General features: G+C 36.1%; 1 protein-coding gene across 1 annotated transcript in view; it reads right to left on the bottom strand.

Moving 5' to 3' along the window:
• The window catches only part of csmd2 (CUB and Sushi multiple domains 2), a 362,365-nt gene that overhangs the window by 326,189 nt on the left and 23,818 nt on the right, over window positions 1-12,358 (bottom strand). Inside the window, exon 2 of the mRNA XM_053612473.1 lies at window positions 281-497. Within this exon, the coding sequence (XP_053468448.1) occupies window positions 281-497 (217 nt within the window). The remainder of the gene's footprint in view (window positions 1-280; window positions 498-12,358) is intronic.

Here is a 12,358-nt window from a genome sequence, read left to right as displayed (position 1 = left end):
TGCGTAACACAGATGTTTTGCACTGACAAGGACAGTCAAATTAATAAAATATCTTGGAATCCTGTGACAATCAGGGGCCTATCATAGCATAATAGAAGTTTTCAAATATCTCTGGTTTCCCCATTCACATTAATGCACAAACATTGTTTTATTAGTTTATTTTTCTAGCAAACCCAGAGCATGTATGTATAGTTTTCTAGTAATATGAATGTGAAATAATTTAACTGTAAGCCCTTATATGACACCCCCTTAACTGTTAATGAGAAATTGCACTACTCACCGGGTTCGTAGGTTTCCAGGACTTGGCTGCCCATCGTAGACAGACAGTATGTCAAAGTCCTCTTCTAAAGCAAACCCTTGGAAAACTAGCTGTATCCGGTTGTGTTCTTGTGCCACAACCACCCATGTGCAATTGGCATAGTTTGGGTATCCGTAAGGGTATCCAGGGCTTTCTATCGTCCCATTTGGACTATATAATGTATAACTGCAGTTTTGAGCTGAGAAACAAAGACAGAAAAAGACAAAGAGACATAATCAGACATAGACTTCTTAATATTGAAATAAACCTCCTTATGTCAACCAAAACAAGCATTTCACAAGTCTTCCTCCAGAGATAATATACAGCAACATACAGTGTAATAGATGGCTGCTATTTAGACCACCAACAGACACACAGCCTACATGCTTAATGGCATTATCTTCACTGCTTTCTTAAAAACTAATTACTGAGAACTAATTTTTGTGTGAAGTCATTAGACAGGATGAGCCCTCCAAAATTAAGCAATCCTGTGTGTGTGAAATGCCCATATTGTTGGCTGCCTGTGCTTCGCTGGTCAATAAACTGTTTCCACAGTAACACATGGAGAAGGGGGAGGGGTTCTGGTTATTAATGCCAGTAATTTTAATAACTTCCCATTGCCCACAGCTCTGACTCCCCTCCAAGGCGTTAATTGCACTTCTCTTTTGCGTACTTGTCAATGGCCACTCATAAGTTATCGTTCTGCGTGTGGAATTTTAACTACTGCATGTCACTCCATTCATCAAAGAAAAAGCTTCCCTTAAATGATTTGTTCTGGTCAGATTTACACCCACATATTTAATTAATTGCTATTAAATTCAATCATATGCTATGTGCTATGGTCTCCTATTTATATTACATATATTATCTCTTCTTCAAATCTAATATACAGAAGAAGTCTCATTGTACTCATTTCTTTCTTTATTTATTTCATCACATGTCATTCTGATGTAGAATGAGTGATATGCTTGAAGTGAAAACTTTCAGCTTTAATTCAATGGGTTTAACAAAAATTGGGAATTACAGCCATTAAGAGTCCCACTATTTTCAGAGACTCAAAAGTAATTGGACAAACTAACATAGCTAATCTGATCTTTCTGTTCTTGAGTGTTACCAGTGATTTGATCTTGAAATTAACCATCTCTATTTACACTCATGAAGATGTCGCTTGATTGTAGACTTTGACAATGCCTACCTCCTCCAGAGTGTTCTTGACTTGGCTAGATGTTGTGAAGGGGTTTTTCTTTAACAAGGAAATTTATCAACTTTAGTCATCTTCCATGCCCTTCCAGTCCTTTTGGTGTTTGTTTAACTTCACAAAATGGGAATTGGCTATAAGAAAATAGCAAAAGAATTGAAAATGCCCATTTTCACCATCAGGGCAATAATTAGAAAGTTTCAGTCAACTGGAAATGTTATTTATCAACCTGGAATTGGACATGTGTCTATATTGTCTCAACGCACTGTCAAAAGGATGGTTTCGAGTGGCCAAAAAATCTCCAAGGATCACAGCTGGAGAATTGCAGAAGTTAGTTGCATCTTGAGTTCAGAAAGTCTCCAAAACTACAATCCGAAGTCACCTACATCACCACAAGTTGTTTGGAAGGGTTTCAAGAAAAAAGCCTCTACGCTCATCCAAAAACAAACTCAAGCATCTTCAGTTTGCCAGACACTACTGGAACTTCAAATGGCATCAGGTTCCATGGTCAGATTAAACCAAAATAGAGTTTTTGGCAATAAACACCAGAGGTGGTTTTGGCACACACAGAGAGGTAGCCATATGGAAAAGTACCTCATGCCCAGGGTTGAATATGGTGGTGGCTCTTTAATGTTTTGGGGCTGTTGTTTTTTCAGAGGACCTGGACATTTTGTTGGGATACATGGCATGATGGACTCAAATATCAACAGATATTAAATGAAAACCTGACTGCCCCAGCCAGAAAGCTTACAATGGGGCGTGGTAGGATCTTCCAGCTGGACAATGATCCAAAACATCAATATCAACATAAAAATGGTTTACTGACCACAAAATCAAGGTCCAGCCATTGCCATCCCAGTTCCCTGACTTAAACCCCACAGGTTCTGAAGAGGAGAGTCCACCAGTGTGGACCTCAAAATTTGAAGGATCTGGAGAGATTCTGTATGGAGGAATAGTCTCAGATGCCTTGCCATGTATTCTCCAACCTCAGCAGGCATTATAGGAGAAGATTCAGAGCTGTTATCTTGGCAAAGGGAGGTAGCACAAAGTATTGACTAAAAGGGTGCCAATAATTGTTGCACACCTATATTTACCAAAAAGACATATCCTCTTATTGGATAAACCTGTGTTATGTTTGCTGTTGTTTGATATCCATGAGAGCAGAGTATTTTTGTGATTTTTTTTTAAACAAAAGTTCAAATGGTTAAACAATAAAAACAATTTTTCACAGCCTTCTTTACTGATATTTACTAAGGGTGCCAGTATTAGTGGAGGGCACTGTATCAGTGATTGGAATTGTTTGTTTGTTTTTTGTTAAATGTCAAGGATTTTTTAAAAATACATTTGTCATTAGCCTTAGATTGTGTAAGCATCTGATATACAAGTAGTTTGTAAATTCTTTAGAATAGTGCATTAATATAAACCGGTGTCTTGCCTTGTAGTCAGAATTACTATCAGAGCCATGCTGTTAGAAAATTAGCCTGCTAATCTACTGACCAATCAGATTAAAGAATTCGATATTGCTGAGGTATAAATAATTCAAAGACAACAGAATATGGGGCGTTATTTGTAAAATGTTGCATGTTTTAAAATCCTGCTCAGTTTTTGCACATTTAGCATTGCCAAATGTAAAAAAAAAAAAAAAAAAATGCTATACAATTTATAACTGTGACATTTTTAAACATTTAGAGAGAAACTCGTATAAATTAATGCAGTAATGCAAAACTATAAAATAATGTATGTGTTAAATGTAAATGTTAAATCTAAATGTAAACCCTAAATGTTAAATGTAAATGTTATTTCTAAATGTAAATGTTAAATATAAATGTTCATCTAAATGTCACACATGAAAACGGAATATAAAAAAAATAAATACAGTAATTGGTCACGCCCCCAGTGTGTGATGTCAGTTTCTCGCATGGAGAAGGGCCTTCTCACACTTAGCCAAATCAGGCAGTTAACCCAATTAGCCCAATTTGTAATAGAAAGAGTGGTTGCAGCTGCAAGACTCCTTGCAAATCCTGGTAAGTAGTCAGCTAGCAAAAGTTAATGAAATATTGACCATGTTCTTGTGCATACACAACTATAGGGTGTAATTTTCTGAATGCTGTCGCAGCTATGCTGTCATATCCCCGATAGCAAAGAGACGTCTGGCCAACTGCCACTTCACGCAGAGGTAAAGGTAAGCAAAAAAGTATGTTTTGTTTGACTTTTTAATATAGTGGCTCCCACGTTTAATGTTAAATATCATTTTAGAGTTGTAATGTTTTATATTCTGAAGCTTTTATAAGGTTGCTGCTATATAATTTTGTAATTTATCGCTGTGAGCTAAAGCAGAGGTAAATTTTGGAACCATTTTAATTATTTAAATTGGCAACTTCAACACCACAGATTTAACAATATGTAATCTACTGACAATATGTAATCTACCTGAGGAAGACATGAGCAAAAAGAGAAGTCTTCTTTGATAATTGTAAGTTAATGTTGATAAAATACACTCACCATCCACTTTATTAGGAACACCTGTAAACCTGCACATTCATGCAGTTATCCAATCAGCCATTCATGTGGCGGCAGCCACATTCATTCAGATACAGGTCAAGAGCTTCAGCTAATATTCACATTGATCATCAGAATGGGGAAAGGGTGTGACTTTAACTGTGGCATCGTTGTTGGTACCAGATGGGCTGGTTTGAGTATTCCAGAAACTGCTGATTTCCTGGATTTTTCATACACAACAGTCTCTAAGGTTTACGCAAAATTGTGTGAAAAATAAAAAACACTGAGTGTGCGACAGTTTTGAGGTTGGGAACGCCTTGTTGATAATGGTCAGAGGAAAATTGCCAGATTGGGTTGAGCTGGCAGGACGGATATAGTAACTCATATAATCACTCTTTACAACCGTGGTGAGCAGAAAAGCATCACAGCATGCACAAAACATCGAACCTTGAGGTGGATTGGCTACAAGAGTAGAAGTTCACATTGGGTTTCACTCCTGTCACCTAAGAACAGGCTATCATGGGCACAGACTCATCAAACCTGGACAGCTGAAGATTAGAAAAAAAAATGTGTTGGTGAGTCTGAGTCCATGATAGCCTCAGATTATTGTTCTTGGATGACAGGAGTAGAAGCTGATGTGGTCTTCTGATGTAGTTACAGTGGGAAGAAAAAGTATGTGAACCTTTTGGAATTTCATGGTTTTCTGCATAAATGTGATCTGATCTTCATCTAAGTCAAGGGTATTGACAAATATAATGTGCCTAAAATAATAACACAAAATAAATTCTGATCCCTCATGTCTTTATTGAACACATTCATTCAACATTCAAAATGGCAGTGGAAAAAAGTAAGTGAACCCTTAGAATTAATAACTGGTTGACCCCCCTTGGCAGCAATAACCTCAACCAGCCACTTCCTGTAGCTGTGGATCAGACCTGCACATCGTTCAGGAGGAATTTTAGCCCATTCTTCCTGGCAGAACTGCTTTAGCTTGGTCATATTCTTTGGATGTCTCGTGTATGGCTCTCTTCAAATCATACCATAGCATCTCTATTGGGTTGAGGTCTGGGCTCTGACTCGGCCACTCCAAAATGCGGATTTTGTTTTCCTGAAGCCATTCTGTTGTGGTCTTGCTCTGGTGTTTTGGGTCATTGTCCTGTTGCATCACCCAACTTCTACAAAGTTTCAGCTGACGTACAGAGATTCTCACATTATCCTGAAGAATTGTCTGATATACTTGGGAATTCATCTTCCCCTTAATGACTGCAAGCTGCCCAGGTCCTGATGCAGCAAAGCAGGCCCAAATCATGATGTTTCCTCCACCATACTTTACGGTTGGGATGATGTTTTTATGATGATATACCGTGCCCTTTCTATACCAGATGTAGTGCTGTGTGGTTTTTCCAAATAGTTCAATCTTAGTTTCATCTGTCAATGTGCTCTTTTGCAAAATTCAGGCATGCAGCAATGTTCTTTTTAGTAAGCAGTAGCTTCCTTCGTGGTGTCCTGACGTAGATACCCTGCTTGTTCAATGTTTTACGTATTGTAGACTCATGAACAGAGATGTTAGCCAGTTCCAATGATGCCTTCAAATCTTTGGCTGTCATTCGGGGTTGTTCCATTACCTCATTGATGAATCTTCGTTGTGCTCTTGGTGTCATTTTGACTGGGCGCCCACTTCTTGGTAGAGTAGCAACAGTCCCAAAGTGTCTCCATTTATAGAATATTTGCCAAACTGTAGACTGGTGAAAGTCTTTGAAGTCGCTTTGTAACCCTTTCCAGCTTTATGTAAATCAACAATTCTTGATTGTAGCTCCTTTGAAAGCTCTTTTTGGCGAGGCATGGCTCACATAAACATGTGCTTCTTGTGCAGAGCAACTCCAAAACTTTCAGTCAAAGTAGCTGTAGTCCACACCTCCAAACTCATTTTCTTAACGAGACTCCAGGTGTGCTAAAACCTGACTCCAATTAGCTTTTTGAGGTCAGTAACTCAAGGGTTCACATACTTTTTCCACAAGAACTATGAGGTTTTTTTTTTGGTTGTTCTCAATAAAGACCTGAGGGATCAGAATTTATTTTGTGTTATTATTTTAGACACATTATATTTGTCAATACCCTTGACTTAGATGAAGATTAGATCACATTTTATGACAAATTTATTCAGAAAACCATGAAATTCCAAAAGGTTCACATACTTTTTCTTGCCACTGTATTTGAGTTACTATAGACCTCCTGTCAGCTCAGACCAGGTCATTCTCCTCTGATCTCTTTCATCAACAAGCAGACCCTCTGCTCACAGGATGTTTTTTGTTTTTCACACCATTCTGTGTAAACTCTAGAGAGTCTTGTGTGTGAAAATCCCAGGAGATCAGCAGTTTCTGAAACACTCAAATCAGCCCATCTGATACCAACATCCACGTTACGGATAAAGTCACAGAGATCACACTGTTTTCTTATTCTGATGTTTGATGTGAACATTAACTGAAACTCTTGACTTGTATCTGCATGATTGTTATGCATTACGCTGCTGCCACATGATTGGCTGATTAGATAACTGCATGAATGTGCGGGTGTACAGGTATACCTAATAAAGTGGGTGGTGAGTGTAGATGAAAATGTTTTACATTGTAGTAACTCTTACTGTGTTTTTAATCTCAAACCTCATTATTGTTAGTGTTTTGAAATACAGTTTCACTGTGTAATTGACGAACTCCTCAACGGAGCCACAACACAGCACATCAATGAATGGTAAAGGCGTTCACATGTATAACATTGATTAAAATGTTCCACCTTTGTAAGCTTTGGTATCTAAACAGACGGGATTTGTAAATGCATGAATAAAAAATACATGGTGCAGAATAACACCCTCAGAACAGGTGTCAGGGGAAATAATACAAATATGTTGCTTGTGCACTTACTGATGTATATGAATTAGTCTACTTTTGGAACAAAAATGACTTAACAAATTTTTGTCACACATTACAGACCAAATATATTTACTTTTTCATTTAGAATACTGCTTTTGTTTTTATTTTTATGAAAATTACATGTAAATTATAGCACCGAATGTTCGGCAACCGAAATTATTCGGCCAAAAATAGCAACATTTTCGGTGTTCGGCCGAATAAGTGAAAAGGCCGAATAAATTTGAGAGAACAATGACGTGTTTGATGACGCGCCAAATAGCCTAGCAACCAGAGTGAGATGCGCGAAGTTCACAACCTCCACTTCCGGCAGCGCGCTTGGAGCGATGAGGGGGCGCGCGCATGCACAAGCTACGTGCACGAGCGCATGCTCTTCGGATGTTGACAACTGTGACATTGTTTACTGTGGACGCGTGCGTTTGTTTGTTTCTGTTCCGGAGTATTCTGTCACGTCGCAAGACGTAAGGGAGTAGAGTACGGAAGCAGGTAAAGACGTATTTATTTAAGGGAACATAACATTAACACGTATCTAACTATACTATATCTACTATAATACTCAGCGAGGTGTACAGGGACGCAAGCAATATAATCAGCCGTATAGAACCGAATAGAACCATTTTTTGCACTCTTGTCAATGCACTTTTTAATGCACTTTTTTGTTGTAGGCTACAGAGTGTTCCATTCTTTCAGCAGTCAGTTATAGGCCTAACATAGGCTATTCAAGGGGGGCGCAAAGATGACCACATAAAAATATTTTTATTTTGCTCATTTATTTATTTAAAGTTATATTGTGCCCTGTTGGTAGCCTATGCCTGCTGGAATGAAAAAAAAAATGTTCAGTGTTAAATAAATATTTTGAAATTGTAGCTTTTGTAATTGATTTTTTTTTTTTTGAAAAGCAAGACAAAATAGTAAAAAGCACATTTTGACTATTTAATTTATCCAACAGTGAAAAAAATGGTAAAATAAATGGGAAAAACGCGAAAAAACGTGTTCGGTATTCGGCCAAGTTTTTCATTATATTCAGTTTCGACTTCGGCCAAGAATTTTCATTTCGGTGCATCCCTAGTAAATTGAAGCATGACAAGGTCAGTGGACCTATCACAACATGCCATGTTAAAGAAATATTCAGAACCTTTGTTGGAGTTTATAGGTATCATAAGAGTTACAGTGATGGGAATACTCCTGTGACAAGATGAGATACTTTGTAATGGGTATGACTGTTTTTGAACTGAATTATTTTTATTGCAGGTTTTCGTGGGGAGCCCCAGTTGAAGACATCAAGGACTTACAGATGTTGGCCTTAACCTGTCAGCCTGCACAGACGTCTATTCCAGTCCTACCTACACCACACCAGATTTCTCTCTGACTTGTCTGGATGGCTGACTAGCACCAAGTTCTCTTCAGAATTAGATGTATTTAAACATAAAAATGGACATAACCAACTGAACACTGCATAAGTGAAGAACTTGCCTTAATTCACAAATAAATGTTAATTGCAAAGGAAAACTATTTATCTACTATATTTCTCTGTGCTCTATTTTCAATGGTAATATTTCTTTATGAAGTGCCTACTGTGTGAGATATAGTTTTAAAAATCCTGTCATCTATGAACACTAATGTTGTCCACACCTGTATGTCTTTCTTTTATGGAACACACTTACAATTCATTTATTTTATAGAAAAAAGATGCAATGATAGTGAATGGTAACTGAGGGTCAGTTTCTTCTGTCGTTCTGCTTTACATCTTCATTTGTGTCCCACTGAAGAAAAGGCATACAGGTTTGTAAGAATTCATACAGGTTTATTCAATTCAGTTCACTGTTTTTGTAGCGTGGACATTGTTACAAATGTAAGCCAGGTTGAATTTAGACTTGACGTCATGTTATAATGGTCAAATTTGACATATAATTGTTTAATTAAAATGTTAATATGTAGACAGTAGCTTTATATCTATCATTTGGTTTCATTAAATATATTGACCTCAAGTAAACTACTCCTGGAGTAAAGGGTAAATACAGTTTTGTTTTTTTTAAATAAGTAAATGTAACATTAATTTTGATAATTTAAAGCCCAGTATGAATTAAATTCAGTTAAAAACCTTTAGTAAATGTAACACATTTGTTTTGTTAAATAATACTCTCATTTTCTATTACATCTACATAGCTTTTCAATTATATCTACTCATTTTTTTGTGGTTTTCACTTCGGATTACTATTGCACTGACTTGGGATTTTAATTATATCTACTCAATTTTATGTGTGATGGTACTAAATGTAGTTATTCAGATCTACTTAAAGTTTTTAGAGTGTGGCGTTAGGGCGGCTCTTCAAAAGATATATCTTATTTCAGACGGCCCTACACCTACACCAGGCACAGAGACTTCTTTAGAAACAGCCACACCATTGCCATCGGTATGGTCTGAAATAATGAGTTTAAAAAAATGGAGGGGTCTTACAGTTAACGCTCTACCAGCAGCGATGGTTAACTGGCTAGCTAGCTAGTATCATGTGCTTGTATCATAGTTAGCTAGTTAGCCATTGCCCCTACATTTTTTAAGACTCATTATTTCAGAACTTATTGATGGCAATGGAGTGGTGGCTGGTTCTAAAGAAGCCTTTGTGCCTGGTGGAAGTGTAGGACACTCCTGAAGAGCCTCCCTAATGCCAGCTGCAACCGCTCTTTCTATTACTCGGGCTAATTCTTCCGGTCTTTTTTAGTTAACTGCCTGATGTGGCTGAGTGTGAGAGGGCCCTTCTCCATGTGAGAAACTGACGTTGGCATGAACAATTACTGTATTTTCTGTAAGATTCAGTTTCAATGTGCAACATTTAGATGAAACATTTGACATTTAGATTTACATTTAACATTTACATTTAACATTTATATTTAACATTTACATTTAACATTTAGAATGTACATTTAGATTTAAGACTTATTTATACATTATTTTATAGTTTTGCATTACTGCATTAATTTGTATGAATTTCTATGTAAATGTTTGAAAATGTCACACTTAAAAATTGTATAGCATTGTTTTTTTGCATTTAGCAATGCTAAATGTGTAAAAACTGCGCAGGATTTTAGAATATGCAACATTTTACAAATGGCGCCCTATAACAGAAGGCATAATTTGATACACAGTGCTTGTGATGTAGGAGAAAATGGCTGACAATAATACATCAACACATCAAAGTCAGCAAACCCTCAATGCAAAGATGCTATGTAATTGTTTTAAAACAAAAGTTGTTGTTGTTGTTGTTGTTTTTTTCAAAAAAAAAATAATTATATACATGTTTTGAAATAATATACATTTCATTTAATTCACATAATAAATTTTGCAAAACATGATCATTTATCCAGCACATAAACTGAATACATGACTAACTTGGACAATGGAACCATGAAGAAGCCCTTCAAATCTGTGATTAATGATGATAATTCAGTCCTTAATGCTGCCAAATCTAAAATAGATTCTTTTTTATTGAAATGAGGTTTTAAATGGTTTTAAATGCATGACACAATATGGAGTGAAGAATAAAATAATAGATCCAGAATGTTAAGCCCCTTTTATAATACAACAAAACCTTTTGTTTAGCCCTAAAGTGGATTGTGATCTGAATTTCAATGGGGGTTGATTAGTAGGAATTAGAAATACAAAATTTGAGGACAAACCAGGGACAAAATGGAGGAGAATGTCTATACATATCAAATGTTGAGATTGTAGAAGAGTTTAAAGTGCAATTGCTGTCAGTGAAAAAAAGGAATCTCTAGGTGTATAGTGTGCTTTCATAAATGTTGCATGAATATTTAGCAGATCCAACAGCTCACCAAACAATTTAGAGTAATTAGGTTCGTGCATGTTTTAAAGACAATGACAGCATGGAAGAAACATGCAGATCTGTCTGCTGCCGTTTACACATTTATATCCTGCAAATTACACCATTCACATCCTAGCAGAAGCGGGATTCAGACTTCTAAATCATTGCATGTCCATTCTCAACAACCTAGTAATTAAGTAAAAAAAAATGTGACCAAACAGAAAACCTCAAGCATTTTTCAATCTGAGAAAATTCTCACAAAATATTTCTAGTCAAAAGAAAGGCCCATGGATGGTTTTAGTTTTAGATAATTCTCTTCTGGCTGCCAGCGAAATGTTGTGCACTGTTCAAAACTATAAACAAACAGATTATGAGTTACAGAATCACACTTGCAAATATTTCAGAAGTCATGGTGGCTATGATAAGACACAAACAAATTTAGTTTTACTAAAACTAAATTTAGTAAATTTAGTTTTAGTAAAAAAAAAAGAGTGCAGCTGATCTCTGACCAGAGCAAAAGGGGGAATCTTTTCCAGGGCCAGAAAATGTGTGCTAGCACCAAACAATCCATCATGTCTTCACCTGATCCTGGGAGACAGCCTATCTGGAGTAAAGTGAGCACGGACCAGCACCAAAAGAGCATTTGACCTCTGCACACGGACTTCTTTATGAGTGTATGGAGCTTTGTGGTGGCTATTTTCTCCCTACACCAACAGAGACTACAGCTTAGCTGAAAAGCAAAAAAATAAGGTCACCTCAGAAGACATTGATGAAATTGCATTAACTGTACTGAAAGAGGAGACAAACACCAAATTCTACTTTTGATGTTGGAATTCAAGAGTATATATTTTATAATTCATTTAGATTTTGGAGAATTTATATTTGGGAAGCTGCTTATCCAAAGTAACTTTCATTTTGGACAATGCAAAAGCTATATAAATATATTATATATAAAAGATCTTTCATATCTACTTAAAAGAAAGGCTTGGATGTGTTTATGTCTAGGTACATTTACATAAAACTTGATATAAAATATTAATAAATTCCTTTTATTAGTCTAATCACATCCCATAAAATTAAGATTTTATGCCATTTTTATTGTAAATGTAAATATGTTAAGGAAAAAAACACACACACGAGGACACAAAGCAGAGTTAATATTACTATGCCTAGGGTGATTGTTTTCCAATAGTGTTTTTATTTAATAACTACACAGCAATTTGCCAACATTTACAATCTTTAAATTAGTAATGAATGACATCATACATTTTATTAATTTATAAGACAAAAAAAATGCAGCTGGTCATTTTACTGTAAACTGTCAACTCTTCTGTGGCAGTTGACACTGGAGACTCCTTCCATAATAAAATATTAAACATACAAATAATAATTGCTAGATACAGTAAATATCAACATTATCTATTTTTTCCCCCCATTTTATTAGTGTCAGACTATGTGGAGCATCTGCAACACAAGTCCCTGTTAATGAATTATTATAGAAAGAGCTTATAGAAATGATAATGTATTGGAATGAACATACTAATGTAAACCTTTGATTTGAAATATAGCCAATACAGCTGTCAGAGTTGTTACAGAAATTTAATCAACACCTTCAGAC

This window comes from Ictalurus furcatus, chromosome 24, assembly GCF_023375685.1.
Source record: "Ictalurus furcatus strain D&B chromosome 24, Billie_1.0, whole genome shotgun sequence".
NCBI classification, from domain to species: Eukaryota; Metazoa; Chordata; class Actinopteri; order Siluriformes; family Ictaluridae; genus Ictalurus; species Ictalurus furcatus.
The sequence above is the reverse complement of the archived record's forward strand: the minus strand, read 5'-3'. Positions and strand labels throughout refer to the sequence as shown.